This window comes from Octodon degus, unplaced genomic scaffold (genome assembly GCF_000260255.1).
Source record: "Octodon degus isolate 3935 unplaced genomic scaffold, OctDeg1.0 scaffold00079, whole genome shotgun sequence".
Classification (NCBI taxonomy): Eukaryota; Metazoa; Chordata; class Mammalia; order Rodentia; family Octodontidae; genus Octodon; species Octodon degus.
In genome coordinates, this window is record NW_004524655.1 from 2,864,527 (window position 1) to 2,889,750 (window position 25,224).

The 25,224-nt window shown below is 43.0% G+C and overlaps 1 protein-coding gene across 1 annotated transcript in view; it reads left to right on the forward strand.

Moving 5' to 3' along the window:
* Positions 1–307: 307 nt before the first annotated feature.
* Positions 308–25,224, forward strand: part of Fbxw8 (F-box and WD repeat domain containing 8) — a 123,750-nt gene continuing 98,833 nt past the window's right edge. Inside the window, exons 1-4 of the mRNA XM_004636336.2 lie at positions 308–340; positions 2,530–2,637; positions 2,745–3,227; positions 14,834–14,938. Of these exons, the coding sequence (XP_004636393.1) occupies positions 308–340; positions 2,530–2,637; positions 2,745–3,227; positions 14,834–14,938 (729 nt within the window). The remainder of the gene's footprint in view (positions 341–2,529; positions 2,638–2,744; positions 3,228–14,833; positions 14,939–25,224) is intronic.

Below are 25,224 nucleotides of genomic sequence, written 5' to 3' on the forward strand. Positions count from 1 at the left end.
AGTTTGAGTGACCCTGGGGCTCCACATGGAGGTCATATAGGGTGAAGCAGGTTAGGTGGATGTTTGCAAGGGAAAAGAGCTCATTACTGATATTTCTAAGGATACCTAATTGGCCAGGGATTTGGCTCACTGGTGCAATGCCTGCCTGGCAAATTTTGAGGTTCTGATTTGATTCTTGGTACAAAAAAAACCCAAAAACAAACAAACAAACAAACAAACAAAAACAACAACAAAAAAAAAACCCACTGTACTTAATTGGCAGCAGACACTGAACAACGGTGCCACAGTTCTGAGTTATTCTGTGACTATGGGCCCTGATGACCACAAGCTGATCAGGAATGTGAGTGACTGAAGATATGGCTGCGGCCGCAGATGCTTTATGAGACCTCCAAGTTGACCAGGACATGATCTGAGGTAGCCGTAACTTGCAATGGAGCTGCTTGATGGCGCCATGGATAGGGGGTTTTCAACTTTGTGAAGAAAATGGTGGGGAGGGGGCTGGTGAGATAGCTCAGCGGATTAAGTACCTGCTTAGGCAAGCTCAGGCAAACTTAGGCAAGCTCAGGGACCACGGTTCGATCCCGGCACCGCCTGTCGTACCAGCCCTGTCCCCACGACATGCTGAGCCAGCCACAGAGTCCAGACATAGTGGCACATGCCTGTAATCCCAGCACTGGGGAGGCTGAAAACAGGAGGATCACTGTGAGTCCGAGCAGCATAGAGGGACCCTGTAACAACCAATTACATTAAAAAAGAAAGAAAAGAAAATGATGGGGACACATCTGCACTAAGAGAAAACGAGAAGAGCAGAACTACGTCCAGACACCCAGGAGGAAGGCAGAGGCCCTCTGTTATGCATAATAAAACCTTTATAGGAAAAATTTATTTATTTTAGAATGACTGTTGCAGTCCTAACAATCCCTCCTGTTAGTTGTACGGTGTGTATCTTGCTTTTTGCCTCAGGGCATCTCCATTGGCCTTATATGGAGGGAACCCGTTTATTTATACCAACCCATGTATTTATACCAATCCTGGTATGGGAAGTTGTTAAAACTCCAATCCTGGTATGGGAAGTTGTTAAAACTCCAATCTAACCTTTCTCCAATGAGTTAAGAGAGCAGTGGTTAAATGTTTCCCTTTTCTAGCTCCTGGAAAACACTCTTTTTTTGGTACCAGGGATTGAACTCAGGACCTTGTGCTTGGCCAGGCTGGTACTTATGCCTGCTGAGCTATCTCCCAGGCCCTGGAAAACACTTGAGCTTCCACTTTAAGGCTTTTCAGAAGGTCTTAGTGGGATAAAGCATTTGTGCTCAGTGTATGACACACACGTGTAATCCCAGCTCCTCTGGAGGCTGAAGCAGGGAGATTGACTATCTGAAGTCAGCCTGGGAATTTTTTTTAAAGAATGCCTTTTTCTAAATGTATTCGGAACAGAGTCTACAGGTTCTCATTACACAGATCAGAATAGTAATGATCCTCCTGTTTTCAGCCTCCCAAATGCTGGAATTACAGGCGTCAGCGCACCCCCCCCCACTGGGTCAGCAGCACAGCATTCTGAGATTGAACCCCGGTGCCTGCGTCTGCCTACAGTAGGTGCTTTAATCTGCTGAGCTATCTGGCCGGTCCAAAGAATGCCTTTTGGATTAGCTATCTGTGCTAATCCATTTCCTCTTTCAGGTGCTCTATTCCCCAATCCTGGAATCACATTTCCAACTAACCAAGCCGCCTGCAAGCCCATGCCTCAGGATCTGTTTTCTAGAGGAATCTCAGCTAGGATAACACTGACTAGAAAAATGAAGGAAGCCTATTTTCCTTAAACCTAAGCAGTCTGTGGTACTGTGTTATTAGCAACAGAAAACAAACTAGTACATGTTATTTGGTGTATATCCTGATTTTTTAAAAACTTGCTATATTGTGAAAATCTTTTCATAGGATTAAATTTTCCTTTCCAATATATTTAGTAGGTGCACAATATTTCATTTACTCATTATGAGGTGTGACTGGGAAATATGGTGAATGTTTAATTTATAAAACAAATTTATGACAGTGAAACACGCAAAGCCATTTATTAATTAATTCCCTCTCAAAACACTCCCTTTCCCTTGGAACAAACACACTTTTCCCATCATTCTTGCCATCTCCCAAAGTAGTTCCGGAAGTCTTCTTTCATGAGTGTCTTTAACTGTCGTGGTTGGCTGGGTGTCTCTCGAACTGATTTTAAACATGACTTTTTCATGGTCCTTCTGACTTGGGGGAAAGAGCCCGAAGTCGCGCCTTGCGGAGACGGTGAATGAGGCGAGCGAGGACACACGGTGATGTTTTAGGAGCTGCCTTCTCCTCGCATGGCACCGGGCAGCAGCGTTGGCTGGATTTTTAAGAATCACAGGGGCTGGGGAGATGGCTCAGTGGAATAAGCGCTTCCCTGGCAAGTGCAAGAGCCTGAGTTCGATCCCCGGTTCTGCCAAAAAAAACAAACAAACAAAAACAAACAAAAAAGAATCACGCTTTGTGTCTTTGTGTCACATTCAGGAAAGAGGACTTCCAGATCCGCTTCGGAAAGTAGCCAGAGTGACGGGTACGCTTGCTCAGAGTGAGGGGCAGTATTTTGAAGGGGGCTCAGGCAACGTGTCCTTTATGGTAATGGCTTTTTAAAGATGAAACATTCACCAGATAGTTCGATGGAGCCGTTCGACGCATGTTTGTTGAAGGAAGGAGCCATCTGCGAGTGACAAGCCCAGACCCAGGACAGCCGAGAAGCCGGGCGCGGGTCCTCCGCCCGGCGGGCAGCTGGAGGGGCGGAGCCGGGGGCGTGGTCGCCCGCCCGGAACCCAAAACGCCGTCCTCTTGGTTTCCGGTCGCGGCGGACACTTCTCGCGGAGGGACCGCTCCGTGGCACCGGCGGCGGCGGCGGCGGGCACGGAGCGGAGGCGGACGCGGACGAGCCGGGGGAGAGCACGGAGCCGGCGGGTCACCGGAGGCAGGAGGAGCTGGCGCAAGCCCAGGCGCTGAGGAAGCGGCGGCGGCCGCGAAGGCCCGAGGTGGCAGTCGGGGGCGACGAGCAGGCCTCCGGGTACCTGGCGCTGGCCCAGGGCCTCCTGGAGGGCGCAGGGAGGCCCCCCGCGGCGCGGGCGGCCAGGCCGGAAGCCTCGAGCCGCTCCCGCTCGCCTCCGGTCCGGGAAGGCGCGGGGGGCGGGGAGCCGCTGGTGGACCAGCTCATCCGCGACCTGGTGAGTGGCGGCCCCTGCTGCGCCGCCCTGCCCGGGCCGGCCCCCGCCCCCGGCGTGAACCCCCAGGAACCAGAGCGGAACTTTCTCTGCGGTGCAGGGGCGTGGGGGCACCTAGTCGCACCCGTGTCGGTACACGCCTTGGGGGCTCGACTGCTTTTCAACCGGGGGCAGTTTTCGTCCCGCAGGTTTGGCAGTGACTGCAGAGATTTTGGATGACTCAGTGGGGGTGTGTGTGTGTGCGGGCGGTCGCGCGCTGTCGGGCGTCCCAGGGGTCCAGGGATGCTCGGGAGCATCCCACGGGACAGAGCTACGAAAAGTTATCTACCCAAATGTTCGCCACCTAAGTCGGAGTGGGTTTGAGCCAATCCTGTTCCAGGATACCTACCAAAACTCTTCACAAAGGTTGACTTTGGAGAGGAGAGCCCAGACAACGCATAAAAAATTATCTTTTCTGCCCACGGTTCGTGTTAGTCTTTTCTGTTTGCATATATTCAGAAAATAAAGCGGGGGGGGGGAGAGGAGAAACTTTGGCTCCTTTGGGAGAGTAGCCTTAGGATAGTAGTTCTTATCTTTCACGGATTTTTCAGAGGAAGTTGGAAGCCTTTTCCATAAAAATAACCCCCTTCTCTAAGTGAGAAGAATCAACATTAGTTGACTAGATCCCTGACTCCCCCATTAAGAATTAGGAGAGAATCGCAGGCTTTACTGAGTTGGTTTTAATTAGTATTAAAGAAAATTTCTATAGCTTTCCAGTTGGGGATAACTCTGTATGTAGAAGTTGTTTAAAGAAGTAATGGCTTATTATTTTATATAACATGTAGTTGTCTTCAAATAGTAGCTTCCAAGTTGAGTGTCTTGTCGTGTGCTTGCCCTTATTTATTTTCATCCTTCATTTATTTGGCACAGGGTCTCACTACGCAGATCAGGCTCATTAGTGATCCTTCTGTCTCAGCCTCCCCAGTGCTGGGATTACAGACATGCGCCTCCAGGTCTGGTTTCGGTGGCCTGCTAGGTGTGGGACCGGCATGGTGTGTGGTACGCTGGGATCGAACCCGGGTCCATGTGCTTGCTAGGCAGGCGCTTAGACTACTGAGCTCCCTCCCTGGCCCTGTGGTCTCCCTTAGGTCTAACAACAGCCCATGTTGGTAGGTGCCCACATTGGTAGGCGTTAATTCCCCTTTGACATATGAACACACTTAGAAGATTGTTGTGATTTGCCCTATTATCCGGCTGATAAACTCTGGGCACTGAATTATTGAAGTTTAATCCAGATTTCTTTTTTTTCTTTTTTTCTCTGTCTCTGGCTTTATCTCTGTGTTTCTGTGTCTGTCTCTCTGTCTCCCTGTCTGTCTCTCTGTCTCCCTGTCTGTCCCTTGCCCTCTCTCTCTCCCTCTCCATGGCCTTGCTGTGTTGCTCAGGTTGACCTCAGACTGAGGATCCTCCTGCTTTGGGCTCCCAAGTAGGTGAGATAATAGGAACATACCGCATGCTCAGCTTGTATCTTCTGAATTTTGTATCTCACCAAGTGAAACTTGAGTTGGCATAAAAATCCCCTGAAACCTTGTCAAAGTATAGGTTCTGGAATTTCCTAGACCTGCTGCATCAGTTGCTGGGCAGAGGGCAGCATCCCGGTGTTTGGAAATTGAGATGTTGTTCTATACTGTATTCCTTTGGATCTTGAATCCTGAACCTCAAGGTTTTATAGCGGTAACATGCAGGCATTGACTTCAAAAATAGTGGAGAGATATAAGATATCCTAAACATGAAGCTAGGGGAAGATCGAGGGAGTATAGCAGGTCCAAGTTTTACATGTACAGTACTTGGAAAAAGCCGGCCCTCACTCCCAGGAATTCATGTTGCTGAGCTCTCTGCCCTTTCAGATTCACCACTTTCACTACTACCAGGCTCTACCATGAGCAGCATCCAACCTTGGAGCACAGCTGATTTGTGGTCCGACTGGGTATGGAGGCCCATCCATACTGCAGAGGGAGCACAAGTTCAAGGTCAACCTGGGCTTCATAATGAGATCGTGCTTTAGAACAAACCCACTGTCATCCCTGTCTCTCCATTAACCCAGGCTCTTTGGAGATAGCCACCTGAATGTTGTTGCATGTGTTTCTTTTTCCATAATTTTATTGATAAACAAATAGCAATGAGACAGTTTCAAATCAAATTGGTAGGACATTTTCAATGATTAACACATTGCATACATTCCTCCCAGAGGTTAATTGCTGTACAAGATGCGGAGAAGAATTTTTTTTTTTTTTTTTTTTGGCTCCGAATGACCTCAGGACAGGTTTGGCTGGCTTGAGTTGTGGGGATCTAACCACAGCAACCTGAGCCTGACTGCTTTGTTGAAGCAGCCACTTAAAGAACTGAGCTAAGGGGCAGGCCCCCCTTGTGTTTCTTTAGTTGGTATTGCTGATCCACAGTTGGTTGGTCCCCTTTTTTTATTCAGCTTTCTGGGTTGCAGAGTGGCAAGCACCCTACTCAGACTTGCTTAAAGGAATCCACAGTGGAATCATGTGTTATCATCAAGTGGAATCATCAAGTGTTAATTTATGTGGTTGAAAATTCTAAGTGCTGGTTCTTGTTTGGGTGCTTATGTGGTGTAACTGAAAGTCTTCTCTGGGTCCTGCTTTCCATTTGTTGTCTTCATTCACAGCAGGGTTCCCCTTCTTGGGGGACACAGTGGCTACCAACAACTGTACTCTTATGTTCTGTTAAGTTAGCAGCACAGGAGGAAGAGAACAGAGCTTGGGATTTGTGCAGCTAATTGCATGAACCTGCAGTCTTATTGGTCCAAACTAGGTCTTGTGACAGATTTTGAGTCAATCACTGATTCAAATTGTCTAGATTTGTACCCTGTCCCCATTCCTGGAGAGGTGTGGGGTGTGCCTCACTTAAGCCTTGTTGAATGAAAGTGAGAGTAGAAAGGTTTTCTAAAAGGGAGTGGGTATTAGGAAATGGCTACACTACAAGTGTCAATCTTAGGTGGCTGTTTGAAGCGGCACAGACTGGGAATATATTTCCTGCTCATTCAGCATATGCTGTAGATAGTTACAGATGTGCAAGGTGCCATTCCACTTACTATTTACTGCAGGAAACAGGATGGATATGCTTCCTGTCTTCAGTCTCTTGTTTCTTTTTAAAAAATTTATTTATTTCTTGCTTGAAAGAATGACATTAATGGAAGCAGGAAGGCTTTGTTACAGTTCTGGGTTCTGTAGTTGGTAGACTAGGTGCAGTTTCAGATGGCTGCTGACTCCTGACACTGTTGTGGTGAGCCTTCGCGTTGGCCACTTGGAATGGTTTCCCTTCGTCTTTGCTGTCCTTTGCCTTCCTTGGAAGGTTGAGCTTAAATTCCATCTTCTGTGTGTTAATTCTTCTTCTCTCTAGCCCCAGGTTTTCTTGTCTTAAATAAAAAGATTCAATTGTCAGTGCCATGTATTTTTTATAGTCAATGATTAGCAGGTCTCTGCTTGGGTGTATTTTGAAACAATCTATGGGAATACATATTAGAAAAACGTGTAACTTAGATCCTGTCTTCCCTGACATTCAGCAGTTTGAAGCTGCTAGCCTTCATTCATTTATTTCAGTGTTCTCAGTATGAAGAGGCACTCTTCTTGGCACTGGGAGTACAGCAGTGAACAAGAGAAAAAAATCTGTGCTCCTTTTGTAATTTACATTCTAGTGGAGCAGGAGACAATGGACAGATAATTGCCAGATAACAAACAGTCTGGAGAAAAGGCAGGTAGAAGGGATAGAGTGTGTGTGTGCCACAGGAGGGGTTGCAGTTCCAATAGTGCTCTCCAGCAGGGCTTATCTGGGCAGGTCACATTTCAGGGAGTGGGGAGGGGACCCACAACGGAGAACAGCAGCATGCACAGGTTCCTTGGTGCCAAGGGCAGCAGCCTGTAGGCATGCAACTTGAGGGGTCACAGGAGGAACCTCTGCTCTGGTTTTATACTGTTGTGTTTAAATTCTTAATCGTTTTTGCCCAAGGGTCTTCCCCTCCCTTTTTTTTTTTTTTTTTTTTTTTTTTTTTTTTTTTTTTCACACTGGGCCCTAGAAATTATATAGCCAATCCTGATGGTGGGATTGTGTTTGGAGTGTTCCAAACTTTTGTCCAAGTAAATCCCACCCTGCATAGTAACCCCTTGGGGACCCGAAGCTTCTGACTAGTAAGGATCATCTTCCTACTGTCCTTTCTGTGTTCTAAAGCTCTGATCCTATGGACCAGGGTTTGAACTCAGGCCCTTACCCTTGCCAGGCAAGCGCTTATTTTACTGAGCCATCTCTCCAGCCCCCTGCCAATGGAGCTTTGAAAGAAGAGGTCCTGCTTGTTTTGCTCCACACTGACTTCACAGTCACACTCAGCCTCCAGTGCTCCCCCAGCACTAGTCCCCCAGACCAGGGGAGGTGGACCTACAGCACTCATGCTACAGTGGGCTCTTGGTATCATTGAAAGCTCTAAAAGGTTCCCCATCACTTCTAGTCCTTTAGGTTGGCATTTTCTACCTCCCTTCCTTGCCTGAGTTCCTAGGAAACTGAAACCAGTAAGTGGTGAGTGAGAATTTGCCTCCAACTTGGAAAGCCTATTCCTGTAAACAAACAAAAACTTTAGATACATAAGCTGGGCATGGTGGTACACACCTGTGAATGTACAATCCCAGCTCTTTGGAAAGCGGAGAAAAGAAAATCACACGTTCAAAGAGAAAATAAAGAAGCTGGCAAAATAGTTCAGCAGTCTAAAGCACCTGCTTAGGCAACCTCAGGGACCGCAGTCCGATCCTGGCACCACATGCCTTGCCAACCCTGCCCCCAGGGCAGGCTGAGCTGGGTGGGGGGAGGGGGGATAAAAAGGACTGGGGTTATATAACTCTGTGCTCTCTGGGTTCAATCCCCAGTCTCTGTCTCTGTGTCTGTGTCTGTCTGTCTGTCCGTCTGTCTTGTCTGTCTGTCTGTCTGTCTCTCTCACACACACACACATAAATCAAGTTCCATGATTATTTATTATACGTCTATTATGCCATGTGCAAGGCACTGGGCTGAGTAGATTCTGTAGTGTTACAGTCCAGTCATAGCATTTGTGTGTGCAATCCACACATATGTATTGAAAACCATTTGCTCTTCTTTATAGCTAGACATGGGGAGGAGGTTCAATGTTAAGAGATAAATTGGCTTTTTGTTTATTCCTTGGGAGCATAACCTCTCTTTATAGCATCGTTTCTTTGGAGAAATGATTTCCAAGTTCTAAATAGCTGACTTACTAATGAACTGTGGAATACCTTGGGGAACTATCCATATTGCTTCTTCTAGTCTCCTGTACTTACTTTGTTTTACGTGAGAATGAGTTATCTATGTAAACAATTTTAGCTCTTTGGATACAGATGCCTTTTCTTATAATAGCACCTGCCCTCCCCCAGCACTGGGCGTGGCCTTGAATTCAGGCAGTGTTTTGAACATAAATCATTTTATTTTAAAGATGTGCTGTATGCATATTATAGAACTATTTAGGAAACTTAAAAAAATAGAAAACAGAAATCTCTTATAATGGTATTGCCCAGAGACGACCATTTTTCACATTCTTGATACTCATTTTTCACTTGTTTATGTAAAACTGTGTAGTTTGAGACAAAAATGAGTATCTGATTATTTTGAGTGTTTCAGACTTGCCCCTCCCTCAACCAACCAATTCTTTTCCCTCTCAAAGAAGATACAGGTGAAACTAGAGCCCTTCTGTTCCTTCTGATTGTGATTGAGTTGGCCCTCTCTGCTCTGCTTTTATGTTATGTGGAGTGTTGAGATAAACTCCTTTAGAAAACAGCCTCCTTTCCGTCTCTGGTTTAGTAGAAATGTTACTGCAAATCTCTTATTTGAACCTAAGGCACTTTTTCGCAGCTTCTCAAAACACCATGTAAAGCTCTTTCCTGTTGTTTGCCCTGGAGATATACATTGTGAACAAAAACCTTAAGTCAGTCTCTTCACTTTATACTGATTTGGCTCTTAGTAATTATCCCTTCTTCTATTAAACAAGAGAAGACAGATTAAATTTCTAACAGTAAGGCACAAAACCATTCCATTTACAGAATTAGTCTTACATTAGCACATAGGAGTACAGATCAGCCTCCCTGGGGATGGATCTGTTTGCAATTTCTCTCAGCATTTTTGGAGTAAGTCCAGTAGACTTTGGGAAAATCTGGTATTCACTGACCTTAAATTAACAAACGTAACACGACCCTTTGTGTATTTTTCCCCCCTTGATTGGGAAAGAAGGGGTGGGTTTTCATTTTTTAATAACCACCTACGACTTAGGGTTGTGATTCTTAACTTTTAATTTGCACAACGAAGCTTTGAGAAAAATGATGTTTGAGCCCCACCAGTGGAACTTGGAGCCTGGGTCCAGGTGGGGCTCAGGCCATTAACAAAACAAAACAAAAGCAAAAACACTCCATGGTGATTTTAATGTGTAATACAGGACAAGTCTCTAAAAATGGCAGAGAATATTTGTGCTATCAACAAAGTATTAAAAGCTAAGTTGTGGGGGCTGGGGAGATAGCTCACTTGAATAAGCGTTTACCTGGCAAGCTCAAGGGCCTGAGTTCAATCCCCGGCTCTGCAAAAAAAAAAAAAAAAAAAAAAAAAAAAAAAAAAAAAAAAAGAATATAATAAAAGCTAAGTTGTATGCCACTAGAAAGGTATGTTTCCTTAAATTTGAAGGAATGTTAATTCTTTGCACTTAACTGGTTTTCTAGAGCATATATGGCAAGATTCATTGCTGGGAACACAATTTTTCCCTAAACAGTATAGTCATAGTGATTTTTAAAAATAGTTCTAAGTTTTCTTGTATTAACAATATCTTTATTTACTTTTGTATTTTTTTAGGGAAGGATCTACGGGGTGTTCAGAGTCTCACTATGTAGATCGGATTTATAGTGATCCACCTTTTCACAGCTTCCCGAGAGCTGGGTTTATAGACATGCACCACCATATCTAGTCTCAATTGCAGGTCTGGGGATCAAACCCCTGGACCCTGGACCTGCTTGCAGGCATTTAATCTGCTGAGCTATTTGGCTGGCCTTAACAATGTCTTTAAATTCTTCCTCCTTAGCATGTTTGTGAAATGCCCAAGTTATCCATTTTCATGTTTTTAAGTCACTGTCAGTGTAGAGTTGGATTACTGTGGCTCACTGAGGCTGTTAGCTTCACTGTATTTAGGTAGATAGCTGATGGTATCTGATAGATAACAAGGAATTTCTCTGCTCTCTGGTAGCAACTGAAATGTTGACTTTGGAAATACTGCCAAGAACATTCTGCAGCAGCCATTAGGCTTCACATGTTTACTAAGCTGCAGCTTTTGTCCAGGATGTGGCTTGAAATTCTTGTCAAGTTGTGCGTACCCTTAAAAGAGTTGTATTTTCAACCACAAGGTCAAACATACTGTTAATCTTTGTAAGGTATTTCCCAAATGGTATGTCAATAGAAACAACAAACCAAAGTTTGTAAGTTTGTAATGTCCTATTGACATTACCTTTAATTTACTCTACTTGTTTGGTTTGTATAATATTACAATCAAATACATGCATTTCAGTATTACTGGAATAGAGGAAGAGAAGAAAGTAGGCTACATAGACCAAAGTCTTTACACTTATACATAAGAACCTTTGGGAATATATGGACTGTAAGACCACCATGGGTCATGTCTGTTGCTTTGGAAAAAAGGTCGGCCTTTCCACAATATTGACTCCGAGATGGAGATTTGAATGTAGGTGTTTTAGTGGGCTGGCCTTGCAAAAAGGTCAGATTGAGGCAAGGGACCCAGGCATCTGTGCGGACACTGACTAGTTACTGTGTACAGACTGCCCTCTGGCAGAGGGTGCAGCTTTGGTGAAGCCTTTGGTTTGGCCAAGGTCAGTGTGAGAAGGGACTCAGCTGTGAGCGGGCAGCATTTTCATTGGGGAGTGAGAGTCTCAGACCCAAAGGGCAAGTGTGAGTGACCCCACTGCAGAGCCTTGCATGGATGTCTTGGCACAGTTATTCCTAAACATATGCAGCACAAAACGTCACAATTTGGTGACCTGACCTTGTGGGTCTTGGTATTTCTAAAGGTGTTTGGTATTTTGATTTGCTTTGCTTCATTTGATGTATTAGTTTCTTTTTTCCTTCTTTATTCCCCAATTGGTAGCAACAAGGAAGGTCATCAGCATGAAAACCTGGGGCTTGCATGTTCTGGGTTGAAGATTAATCATTGTAGAGTTTAGTTATAATTCTAAGAGCCCAGTGATTTAAAAGAATTGGTTCTGGAATGTTGGTGCTTACATAGGTAGAGTTCAGTGCTTTGCGCAGTGGTTGTCCTATTGATCTCTCCCCTTGCCACCATTTTTCTTTCTCATTCCAGTCGCTTTTTTCTCCTCTTTTTCGTTCCCTTTCTTGTCCCTCTATTCTCTTTTGTTTTCTCCTTCTCTCTCTCTCTCTCTCTCTCTTTTTTTTCTTGGTGGAACCAGGGATTGAACTCAGGCCTTTACGCTTGCCAGGGAAGCGCTTATTCCACTGAGCCATCTCCCTGGCCCCGTGGTTGTCCTATGGAACAGTGTACATTTTCATAGTGAGACCCCGTATCGCATCTCAGACTGTCAGTGTGTTGGTCATAATACCACTGACTGGTCATTTGTACCTGATGGGCTGCCTCTTTTTCATTTGCCATGGACCAGAGCAAAGACTTCCTGAGTGATTACAGAGGAATACTCTTAAAGTTATTGATTGTTGGCTGGAGAGATAGCTCAGAGGCATAAGCACCTACCTGGCAAGCGCAAGGTCCCAAGTTCAATCACAAGACCCACATGCTGTGCAGGTCCCCAGAACCCCATGTGTGGTGGCGCCTGCCTGTAATTCCAGCACTTGGGATGTTGAAACAGGAGGATCACTACGAGTTCCAGATCAGCCTGGGGGCTACAAAAGTGAGCACAAGGCCAACCTAAACAGTGTAGTGAGTCCTTGTCTCAAAAATAAAGCGCGTGTGCGCATATGCGCGCGCGCACACATACACACGAAGTTATAGATTGTTTTTAATTCTTCTTGGAGAACTTCCTTTGTGCATGTACTTCCAGTGTTTAGATTCTGGAGTGACTTTGCCTCTGCTTTACCACCCCTTACTACCACTATTACTGACTGTCTTCTGCTTATAGCACAATGACAAGTATACTGTGTAAACAGGCTGTGTAAATAGCAAGCTGATTTAGGAGTACACGGGAGGCAAGCCAGATTAACAAATATTTGAAGAAGGAAAGAGAGCTGGAGTGACTCTTGAAAGCAAAGAGCCATATTCACGATCCTCTATTGGATACTCAACCCTGGTGATGTGCTGAGCCTTTTCTATGTGTTGTCTCATTTTATTCTTAATAGCATACCCATTTTGTAGGGTCGTTATAGTGTATCTGTTGAACAGCTAAGGAAGTTTGGATGCTTTTGCTTTTCTCTGACCTTCCAGGCAGTGTACATCCCAGCGAGGGCAGTGGCTGGGAACAAGGACAGTGGCAGCATTGGGATCATGCACAGATAGAGATGCTGCATCCCAGAATGAGGATGGAGACTAGAGAATAGGCCAGCTGAATGGCATAAGGTGGAAGGCTTCTGGCATCAGAGGTGTGACATTTCTGTACCAGAAAGTAATGCCAGTGTCTTATGCCTCATTGGTCACATCAAGTCCCAAAACTAGTTCATGGTGCATCCTGAATTGGACCTATTAAAGAAAGACAGACCTGATGAGTTGCTAAAGGAGACATTAGTTTGAACAAGTGTGTACTTCTTTCCTGCTTGTTTTCTAGATGTATAAGGTTAAGAAACATTTTACTTTTGTTTACAAGTGGTTGAAGCAGGCCTTTCCATTTCACTGTGGTAAGAATAATCCAAAAAAATAAGCAGGAGGAAGTCCAGGTGGTAAGTGGTAATCTGTCTTATATGATTTCCTGATCAGCAGTGACTCCCTCCAGTGTGTTGTTGGGGATTCTCTAGTTGTCTCTGGCTGAGAGTAATCCCCTCCAGTTTTGAGACAGGGTCTCAGTATGTAGTCCAGACTGGCTTTGAACTCACTGTGTAGCCCAGCTGGCCTGGAGCCCATGGAAGTCTTCCTGCCTCAGCCTCCCAAATGCTGGGATTAAAAGCCTGAGGCACCATGCTGGCCCTCTTTTGCTGATGAGTGAGAAGCCAGTTGTGTGTGTGTATGTGTGAGAGGGACCTCACCCAACATTAGACCAATAACTTCCTATTGTTTTTTTAGGCAGCAGCCCTGTGCCTTGCAATTACCATTGCAGATTGTTTTCCTTTTCCCCTCTATGGCCAGTATTTCTGTCCTGATTTAACATTCAGTTCCTTCTTTTTCCACAGAGAACTGTCAGCTCTCACTCCCCACCCCCTAGAGACCCTTTTTGGCCCTCCTACTTCTTCTTGTATTGTTTTTGTAGTTAAACTCTACATTTCTTTCTTATGCTCCAGATTCTCCTTTAGCCCTGAGGCTCCTAGATGAACAGACATATGATTCCAGAACAGTCTTTGTTCTGAATCTTGAAGGGGTCCAAATCAGTGCTCTAAAACAGAGTCTAAATCCTAAGACTATTTTCTGAGACTGCAGCCTCGCAATACATAAAACTCTTGTGTTTGAGTGGTGAATTAACAATTTGCTTGCAACCAGTAAGTCAATGATGTCAGCCAAAGCTTATTAAAAATGGATTTTATTAAGTGAGTTCTGTTGGGACAAAGAGCACTGCTTTCCCTGGCTTTGCAAAAGCACATAACATAGCAAGCCTTGGCAGGTGGCTTCGTGACCAGGCACAGTTGGCTTTTTCTCTATTCTGTGCTCATATTCCTTTGTGTTACTAGGGTCATCATGACAGCCTTATCGCTCAGCCGAAGCCTGTTACCTCATCTCTAATTGCTTACCCAAAGGCAGGCAGGCTCTCATTTCTCCACATTAATAAATGACAGTGAAGAAGAACTGCTTTGTTTGCACTGGCTCGCTCAGGTTAACCAGTGTAAGCCCCTGAGAGCATTAGGAAACCTCAAGGAAAAATGGTGTTTACCTTGGTCTGGAGCTACCTTCCCGTTGTGTACTTTTTGCTCATGTTCTTCACCCTAGTCTTTCCCTCGTGCTGAAAACACTTTCTGATCCAGGGCAGCATTTCTGCAGCTGGGGTTACCTACTTGCCTCTTACGTGGTGGGAAGTAGCAGATGTCCTGGGAGCAGGAGTGGCCTTGCTGATTTCCAGGTTCATTTTTTGGCCACTTTGCTGGTCATCTGGCCTGAGAATCAAGTGCCCAAACCTTTCCATGAGTTCCTGTTGTGTATCCTGGGATATATGATAACACTCCTAATTTTCCTTTACTGAGAATTACAGGAAACTGTAGTGTAGATTTCTTTCACAAGTGAATGTGAGGAGTTCAGTCTGTGGAAATCAGAGGTGAGAGCTTCTGGTGACTTTTGCATCAGTTGTATGACTGCTTTGAGAACTCATGATAGCATTCCCTCCTAGGAAATAGCTGTCGCTTAAAGGGGCTGCAAATATTAGTTATTTTCATATCTCAAAATTGTATTTTTTTTTCCTCCTCAGAATGAAATGGATGATGTGCCCTTCTTTGATGTCCAGCTGCCTTATGAATTGGCAATCAATATATTTCAGTATCTGGACAGGAAAGACCTAGGAAGGTGTGCGCAGGTAAGCCATCATTAAATGTTCAAGAGTTTTCTAAATGTGTGGTTAAAAGTGTAGGCAGCTCCTGAGTAACAGAAATTTATTTTATAGAATTGCAGACTTTACAGAATGAATGAATTGGTTAGCATCTTTATTTCAAGGAAATCAACCTTGAACTTAAAGGATTATGCTGCACATCTGCACTTGTAGTGTATCTTTCTGTGATGCCTGGTCAAGAGCTCTCTTCTCACTGTACTCTTAGTTATGACTGACCTGTGCATTGAGCTCAGGGCTGACAACTCTGGGTTCAGCCTTTACTGAACCAGCTTATTCTGTTAGCATACTTATTGTTTCTATGCAAAGATGTGAGGCCTTGGTTAAATTCAGCCAGTTGTTAGAGTGGTAGCTGAGTGTCAGCCCAGGGACAAAATGGTGACATCATATTTTAGGCAGAGTCAGAATTGCCCTTTAAACATGCAGTCTCCCACAGGGAGGTGGACATACATGAAAACTGGCAGTGAGGGGACTGCAGATCAGTGGCATCCATCTCCTGCTGACTCTGGAACATGTGCCTACGCAGAGCAGTTCTGGACGTTTTAGTGTTTACCCCAAACTTCATTATGCACATGAAGTGTGGAGAATGTTCGTGAAGTAAGATTTGGGTTTAGGTTTGGGGTAAGGCCAGGTAGGCTACCTGGTAGTATTAATTGTCTTTCCTGTCCTTGGCACAAAATGCCTGACATGTACAATTTAAAGGAGAAAAGCTTTGTTAGGTTCACAGTTTCCAGTGGATTCAGTTCATGATCATCCAGCTTTAAGGCAGAAACAGAATAGTAGAGAGAGATGGTGGCAGCCAGGAAGCAGAAAGAAAGAAGAGCTGGGGTCAGGAATACACGAGGGAGATAGCTCAGCAGCATAAATGCCTGCCTGGCAAGCATAAGGTCCTGAGTTTGATCCCTGGTACCAAAAAAAAAAAAAAAAAAAAGAGTACACCTTCCCAGCTGGGGGTAGTGCCCATCCTTATAATACCAGCACTTGTGAGGCTGACACAGAAGGATTGCTGGGAGTTTGAGGCCAGCCTGGGGGGACTACATAGTGAGTTCAAGCCCAGCCTGGATCATGTAGTGAGACCATACCTCAAACAAAGCAAAAAAGAAAAAAGAATACCTTTCCAGGTTATACCCTCCAGCCACCCACCACCTCTGATTAGGCCCCCCCTCCCAGTAGCACATTTAGCATGAACTCAACAGTGTAGTGCCCTCCATGGTCTAGTCACCTACTTATATACCTACTTTTCTTCCTGTCTGTCTGTCTGTCTGTCTGTCTGTCTGTCTGTCTGTCTCTTTCCTTGTAGTATTAAGCCCAGGACCTTGTGCATGCAAGGCAGGAGCTCTTGCACTGAGCCACATCTGTAGCTCCAGTTAGACACATGACATTTTTGTGGAATTGCTTAATACTTAACAGTGACATTCTGCCCCAGCCTCCAAAGGCTCATGTCCATCTCATTATGCAGCATGTCCGTTCTTAAGAATTGGCAAGATCTTAGCAGTTCCAGCATTGCTGAAAAGTACAAGTCCAAAGTGTCCTTTGAGCCTTAAGGCAAACTTTTAGCTGTGAGCACCTATCGAAAAGAAAGTTAAATATTTCCAATATACGTGCTTTAAACATTTCAAAACCAAATGTTTACGAGGTAAACATTCCAAAGTGAAAAGGGAAGATGGAGGGGTCAGAAGGAATCAGACCAATGTAAGGCCAGAACACAGCCAGGGAAACATTAAATCTTACTGTTCCATGTCTAGCACCTAGGGAAGGCTGTGGCAAGATGAGGGTGCCAGAGGACTTGGTGGCCCTGCCCGTATTTCCTCGCTGGTTGAGGTCATGTGATTCTGTCTTTGGCAGGCTCTACTCACTGCCTGTGGCTTTTCTTGACAGATTTGACATGTTCTTGGCTTCTCCAAGTTCGTGGGGATGCACCTTTGGTTTTATTCTCATAACATCATGCATTGTCTTCTTGGTCTCCTTCGCTTGCTTCCCAGGCATTTCTCTGAAATCTGGGTAAAGCCTCCATGACCCCACAACTCTTGCATTTTTTCATACCCCCAAAACAGCAGCATGTGAATGAATGATACCTAAGGTTACTGCCAACTCGAGCAGTAATCTGGTCCCCTCATATATGGCTGCAGTGGACTCTGTGCCTGGATAGCTGAACTATGGCAGCCCTGAATGAGCATGGGGCCCTGGGGTCCTCTTCTCAAGGGAAAATCCTTTTTTTCTTAATTTTTATTTATTTATTTATTTATTGTGTGTGTGTGTGTGTGTGTGTGTGTGTGGCCAGCTCAGCCCACCAGGGGGCGGGGCTGGCTGGCATGTGGTGCTGGGGGATTGAACCACGGTCCCTGTGCTTTGCTAAGCCTGTTCTAAGTAGGTGCTTTAGACCACTGAGCCATCTCACCAGCCCCGGGAAAATCCTTTATGGAAGTTTACTTTTACTGTTTTATACTGTTGAACCTGCAAAAGTTGAAATCTGGCTAATTCCTGAGATTTCTTTAAGCTGTCTTTCTGAGTATCATCTTAATGCAGAGTACTTGGTCAAGTGTTAATCTTTTCAGCAAACATGCTGTCCTTGTTCTCAACTTTGCAGGTGCTTCCTTTCTGGTGACACCTGAAACTTTTTAGATGTGCATTTTGTCTGATTCCCACTGTAGTTCTAACTAAAACCATCCAGGAGCTTGAGTATTTGGCTGCCTTGAAATTTCCTCTATCATATCACTACTTTTAATCTCACTCTTGTGCAAAATCTCAGGATGTGAACAACATGAAGTCATATTATTTGCCAGAGTGTAAAATACATGACCTTTAGTCAACTGTCAGTGGAGTTCTTATTCCCAACTGAAATTTCATTAGTCACAGCAACAACTCAACTCAGCTTTTCTGTTGCATAGACAAACTACTTGACACTGTACCTTAAAGGAGAGGAGGTTTATTTGGCACACAGTTTTCAGTGGGTCAGTGCTAGTTGGCTGGCTCCCACTCAAAAATGGGTGATAGAAGAGCATGAAAGAGCAGAGAAAAACTGTTCACTCCACAGCAGCCAGGAAGCAGAGAGAGATGTGCCCTTTCTAGTCATACTCCCAGGGAGCAGGCATGCCACCCAGCAGCACGGTCACAGTGTATGATGTCCCAGTGACACTGTAACCTTGCAAACAGACTTTGTGGGATGTTTTAGGTCTAAATTATAAAACTAGGTGTTACCAGTGTGACTTGGGCCATGCTTTGAGAGTTTATGCCATTAAAATTATTCTCTTGTTCTTATCTTCTTGGCCAGAAGAAGATAAGAATACACAGTTGACCTTTCTTTTCTCCTCCCACATTTTTCCTTTTTCCTTTTTTTTTTCCTTGTTGGGAGTTGAGCCTAGGACCTCATGCATGCTAAGCAAGTACTCCAGGCTACATCTTTAGCCCTGTATATTTTTAAATTTTGAGACAGCATCTTGCTAAGTTGCCTGTGGAAGCACTAAACTTGAAATTGTCTTGCCTGTGGCTGATAGCTGGAGTTACAGGTGTACGCCACTACATCTGGATTTTAAAAAAAAGTTCATTTATTTTTAATTGACCAAAATTGTGTTATTTAGAATCGTGGAATGGCTAAATCAAACCACGTATGTGTCTTAGCTCACATACTTTTTTATGGCAAGTACATGTAAAATCTATTCTTAGCAATTTCAGGTATACAAAACTTCGTTAACACTGTAGTATACTGTAAGTTTCTTGAACTTATTCGTGCTATCTGACATTTTGTGTCTTTTGAGCAACATCTCCCCAGAACTCCGATTTTGTATCTCCATGAATTGAATTTTAGATTCCATATATACATTATATTACATGATGTTTGGTTTTCCATGCCTGGAATATTTTACTTAACATTATGCTCTCTAAGTTCATGTTCTCAAAAATGAGAGACTTTCCTTCCTTTTTTGAGGTTGAATAATATTCTATTATGTGTATAATATTCTATTAAGTGTATAATTTTTATTTGTTGATTCCACATCTTGGCTTTGTGAATGAAGCTACAGTAAACATGGGAGCATGGATAGCCCTTTGACTTGCTTTTCTTTGGATCTATATGAAGTAGTAGAATTGCTAGATCATATGGCAGTTCTATTTTTATTATTCTTAGAAATATCCACTCTGTTTTTCTGTACTATGCAATTTACTTTCCCATCAACAATGTTTCGTGGAACCCTTTTTCTCCAGTACATATCCTTTTTTTTTTATAATAGCCACTTTGACAGATGTGAGGTGATACTTAATTATGGCTTTGACTTCCATTTCTGATTAGTGATATTAGTGACTTTTTCATATATATGTTGGCCATTTGAGTGTCTTCTTTTGAGAAATTTGTTTTTCAGGTACTTTGCTCTCATTTTTAAAATTGCTGTTGAATTCTGTATATATTTGGAATACTAATTTCTTCCTTTTTTAAAAAAAAAATTTATTTATTTATTTTTGTGTGTGTGTGTGGCCAGCTCAGCCCACCAGGGGGCGGGGCTGGCTGGCATGTGGTGCTGGGGGATTGAACCGCGGTCCCTGTGCTTTGCTAAGCTTGTTCTAAGTAGGCGCTTTAGACCACTGAGCCATCTCACCAGCTCCTAATTTCTTTTCAAGTGTATGATTTGCAGATATTTTCTGCCCATTCCAGGTTTTCTCTTTATATTGTTCTTTTGTTGTGCAGAAGCTTTTTAGTTTGATTTAATCCTATTTGTCTAATTTTGCTTTTTTTTTTTTTTCTCTACTTTAGGGAAGGGTCTACAGGGTGTTCAGGGTCTCACTACTAGATCAGACTCACAGTGATTCTCCTGTTTACAACCTCCTAAGTGCTGGGATTACAGGTGCATGCCACCACACCCAGTCTCAGTTGCCCTCTCAACAGGCCCCAGGGGCAGGGCCGGCACAGAAGACCTGGGGATTGAACCCCCGCCCCTGCGCCTGCTTGCGGGCGCTTTAATTCACTGAGCTATTTGGCTGGCCCTTTAATTTTGCTTTTGTTGCCTATTCTTTTGGGGTTATATCCAAAACAAACATTGTACAAACCAGTGTCATGAAGCTTTTCTTTAGGTAGTTTATCATTTCTGATCTTATGTTTGAGACTTTCACTCATTTTTATGTGATATTTACTTTTTGTTTTTGGGAGGTTTTTGGTACTTGGAATTGAACTCAGGACCTTTTGCTTACCAGGCAGCCACTTGTGTCACTAAGCTATATCCCAGCCCTTGATGTGATATTTGAACATGAGTGTGAGATAGGGGTCTAATTTCGTTCCTCAGCCTGTGAATATCCAGTATCCTGACATGGGTCATTGAGGAAATTGCCTTTTCCCATTCTATGTTCTTGGCATCTTTGTTGAAAATCAAGTGACTGAAAAAGCATGAATTTCTTTCAGAGATCTTTGTTCTGTTTCATTGACCTCTGTATCTGGTTGGTTTGCTGTTGCTCACTCGTTTGCTTGCTCGCTCACATGCTTTCTCTCTCTCTTTCTTTCTTATTTGGTACAGGGTCTCACTATGCAGCTCAGCCTCCCCAGCACTGGGATCACGGGTGTGTGCTACCATGCCTGGTCTCGGTGGCCAGCACGGTGTGCCCAGGGTTCTGGGGCCAGCTCGGGATGCAGTACTGGGGATTGAGCTGAGGTCCTTGTGCTTGCCAGGCAGGGGTTTAGACTGCTGACCTATCTCCCTAGCCCTGTATCTGTTTTCTGTACCAGCACCACACTGTTTTGATTACTGTAGCTCTTTGTAGTATATTTTGAAGTCAGGTAGTGTGCTGCCTCCAGCTTTATTCTCTTTGCTCAAGGTTGCTTTGTCTAGTCAAGGTATTTTGTGGTTCCATATAAATTTTACAGTTTTTCTTTTTCCATGAAAAATATTTTTGGAGTTTTGATAGAAATTGACTTGAATTTTGTAGGATATTTTGGACCTTTTAACAATATTGATTTCTTCAGTCTGTGAACAGAGGGTTATGTCTCATTTATTTGTGTGTTCTTTAGTTTTTTTCATGTTTATAGTATTTAGTGTTTTGTATAGGTCTTTCACCTCCTTAGTTGAACTTACTAAAAGTGCTTTTTTGTGACTATTGTGAATGGCTTGTTTATTGTTAACATATACAAAAGCAGCTGATTTTTGTATGTAGGTTTTTTTATTCTGTTACTTTACTGAATTCACTTATAAGTTCAAACAGTATCCAGTGAACTCTTTAGGATTTTCTGTAGCACCGTGTTGTGTGCACATAGGGACACTGTAACTTACTCTTTTCCAACTTGGATGTCTCTTACATCTTTCTCTTGCCTAATTATTCTGGTTAGGACTTCAGCACTATATTAAAGACAGGTGGCAAGTGTGGGCATCTTTGTCTTGTTCCTGATCTTTAGAGGAAAAATCCCCCAAGTTTTTAACCAGTGAATATGATATTAGTTGTGGGTTTGTTATGTAAGGCCTGTATTGTGTTGAGGCCCATTCCTTCTATACCTAAGAGTGTTTTTTTTTTTGTTTGTTTGTTTGTTTTTTTTTTTTAAATCCCTAAAAGGGTGTTAAATTTTGTCAAATGTTCTCTGTATCTGTTAAGATGATTTTATGATTTTTGTTCTTCCTTTTGTTAAAGTACATCACATTTACTGATTTCCTGTGATTTTCCATAAGTTTGTATGATTGCTTATCATTTGGCTTTTGTTGGATAGCTGTGCTCTATAGGAGATACAGGGTCCATTCTCCAGCACTGCCTAAAAAATTAGTTTGTTAGTGTTAATTACCATTTCCATCCCTGGATTCTATAATGCATTTTACACTGATGTCTATGTTTTCATTAGAAAATGCTCAGTAACACTGAGTGATAGTAAGAGAACTATATGCTGAAACTCAAAGCATCCCAAGAATGTGAAGTTCAAAATATTAAGGATATTTAAGGCTAGTGAAAACTGTAACCACAAATTTATACTCTGGAACTTGCTATTACTGTGGTAGTTCATTGAAATCACATATGGTACAGAGAGTTTAGAGAGTTCTGGTTTTATGCTTCTTTTTTTTCCCCTCCAGTACTGGAGATTGAAATCAGGGCCTTTGCACTGAGCTACCTTCTTATTTTTTATTTTGAGAATGGGTCTCAATGCTAAGTTGCCCAGATTGAGCTCAAACTTGTGATCTTCCCATACTGCCTCCCAGAGAACTGGATTATAGGTGCACTTTTTTTCCCCCAGCATATATTTTTTATTAGTAATTTTTTTTTTTTTGAGACTGGATCTTACTATGTAATTCAGATTGGCCTTGAACTTATTATGTACCCTGGGCTGGCCTCAAACTCGAAGCAGCTCTTCTAGCTCAGCCTCCCAAGCACTGAGATTGCAGGTGCGCGCCACCGTACCCTGCTGGTTCGTGTTTTCAGTACATAATGATTACATTCCGTACAGGCAGCTGGTACATGTACATAACATGTCTTAATTCTTTTTTATCCCTTTTCTCTCTCCCATTTCTTGGTCCCCTTCTCTTTTGCAAAAGTTCTGCCTATTTCCTATTTTCTGTCTTTTATTTTGCTGTGTATTTATATTTTGGGTTTTTATATAAGAGAAACGTGATATTTAATTAAGCTTACATATCTGATTTATTTGACTTAACATTATGGTCTTAAGGAAGTACACCTTTTTATGAAGCATTTTGCTTAGTCATTTTTCTACTTAAATGTGAATTTGGAAGGATTATTGATATTCTTGATTGCCACATTATTACTAAGTGATATATTGGCAGATTTTTTTCAATGCAGAATTTATCTTTAGGAAATGATAGAAGTTATTTAAAAGCTAAAACTCACTTTAAAAAATATGTTGAAGTATAAACTGTGCTCAAAGCCTATCAATTGCATGAAGTAAAGAGTACCTGTATTGTCTTCTTTACCCTTGGAAATTTGATTTGTTATATTCTAACTTTACACGTTGGCTCTGCTCCCAAGAGTTGAAAACAAGGGTGTAGCTAAATGAGTCCAACTCCTGGATGTGAGCCTGGTGCTGTTAGCCAAAATCTTGGAACGGGGTCTAATAGCTAGCTGCTTTACACAAAGTCAGCATTAGATGATAAAATCTTCATTCTTGATAGCGAGCTGCTGTTTAAGGAATCATTTCTTTTAATGTTGCTTTTTGCTCTTGCTTTGTAGAGAGCCATGTGGCTTTCACATCTGCTGCTGGCTTTCTCATCCAAACAGTTTATCAGTGAAAGAAAGATAGGATCTAGTGGAAGAAGAGATCCCCTCTTGGTACAATAGGGCTGCATTTCAGGGTAGATTGGTTATGCTGGTGAGATTATTCTGCAGGTGTGAACAGTTTAATTTGCAACACAGTGGTCTAATTGTCCTCCAGAATTCTCTCTTTGGCCAGTTGGATGTGTGTGTGTGTGTGTGTGTGTGTGTGTGTGTGTGTTAACCTAGTTTTTAGAGCGTATATAAGAATAGAAAATCCTAAATAGAGTCCTTTTAATGTATAATGATTAAATTGTCTATGATTTATGGAATCAAGATTTTTTTATGGAGCTTTTACATAAAGATAATAATAGATGACCAGTTGTAGTTTGAGGATTGGCTTTGTTTCTTCAGTCGTTAAAATAAACCACAAAGTAATAAATAAAAGCAGCATTTTCATTTGTTTCTTGTGGTGTTTTTATTTTGAAATTGGGGAAAGATCCTTCTGTTGAATGGAATGCCCCACTGCTTTATGATTTAAAATAAAAGCAAGTGAGGGCTTCGCTTGCATGTTCATTTGCGCTCTCTCTCTTTCTGCCTCTGTGTCTGTCTGTCTGTCTGCCCCCCACATCTCTCTTTTTCTGTCTTTTAATTAAAGCACCTTGGGATTTTAGTACACTGGACCATTTTTGTGGAATTTGCACTATGAACTACATATACGCCCTTGGAGAAAACCTGTTTGCTTAGATCTGAGTGCCAAATTGGTAACTGCCTAACGGTAAGGAACCCTTACTGGAGAGGCCTTTTGAGATTTAGTTATGGAGCAGATTTTACTTTGTCTTTGCCTTCTTGCCACATCCCCTCCCCTTTTTCTGTTTTATAAGGCTTTATGTTTTCAAAACTAAAGTCCTACACATTAGTTGATGATCCTGGTATGCTCTTGATGCTGCCCTCTATAGCTCCTTGCTTCAGCAGCTGACTTTCTGGGAACCAAGTTCCCATCTCCATGGGAGTGTTTATCCTGAAACATTATTGAAACATTGTGCCTTCTACTAGGCAAAATTATTCATTGGAGCAGTCACTGAACAGGCTTATCATTTTGCTATTTATAATTTTACATTCATTCTTCTTCATGCTCACAGGATTCCTGACATTTTCAAGGATATTTTAAAGTGGATAACAATGACAGAATTGTCAATGTAGGAATTACAAAGTTCTGTTGTTTGATTTTTATGAGGAAAGTAAGTCTGCTGTTATAGTGCAACATGAATAATTCTGAGAAGGGTTGGTTTTTAAGTATTTACCAACATTCTTTTAAAAAATTATCAATCATGAAAAATAGTGCATGCTGGGGAGATGGCTCCGCAGCATAAGCACCTGCTTGGCGATCACAAGGCTCTGAGTTCGATTCCCAGTACCAATAACAAAAAAACAACAAACAAAAAGTACAGAGAGATCCCTTGTGCCCTTCTGACATTTTCCTCTATTGGTAGTGCCTTGCATAACTATTGAATGATCAGAAACCAGGAAATTGACACTGGTATGGTCCACAATGCCTATTTGGAGTTCACTGTTTTTTACATGTACTTACTTGTGATCTTAGTTCTGTGCAGCCATGCAAGCACCACCATCACCAACATATGGAACATTCATCACAAGGGCCTTTTGTGCTGCCCTTTTACAGCCTACTGTAGCAGACCAACTTCGACCTCCCACTGTGCCCGTTCCTTTGTCCCTAACCCCAGGCAACCACTCATTGCTTCTCCAACTCTACAATTTTGGTTTTTGTATTCAGTTTTTTTTTTTTTTGTTTGCTTTCTTTTTTTTAATACAGGGTCTCGCTACACAGCTGACTTGTAGTGAACCTCCTGTCTTAGCCCCCCCCCCAGTGCTGGAATTACAGGCGTGCACCACCATGCCTGGTTTCAGTGGCTGGGGTGGCACGCCCGGGGTTCCAGGGCTGGCACAGCATGCAGTACGGAGGATCAAACCTGGGTCCTTGTGCTTGCCAGGCAGGTGCTTACACCACTGAGCTATCTCCCCAGCGCCTGTATTCAGTTTTTAAAAAACGTCTTAATGAGTATTTCTTTTTTTTT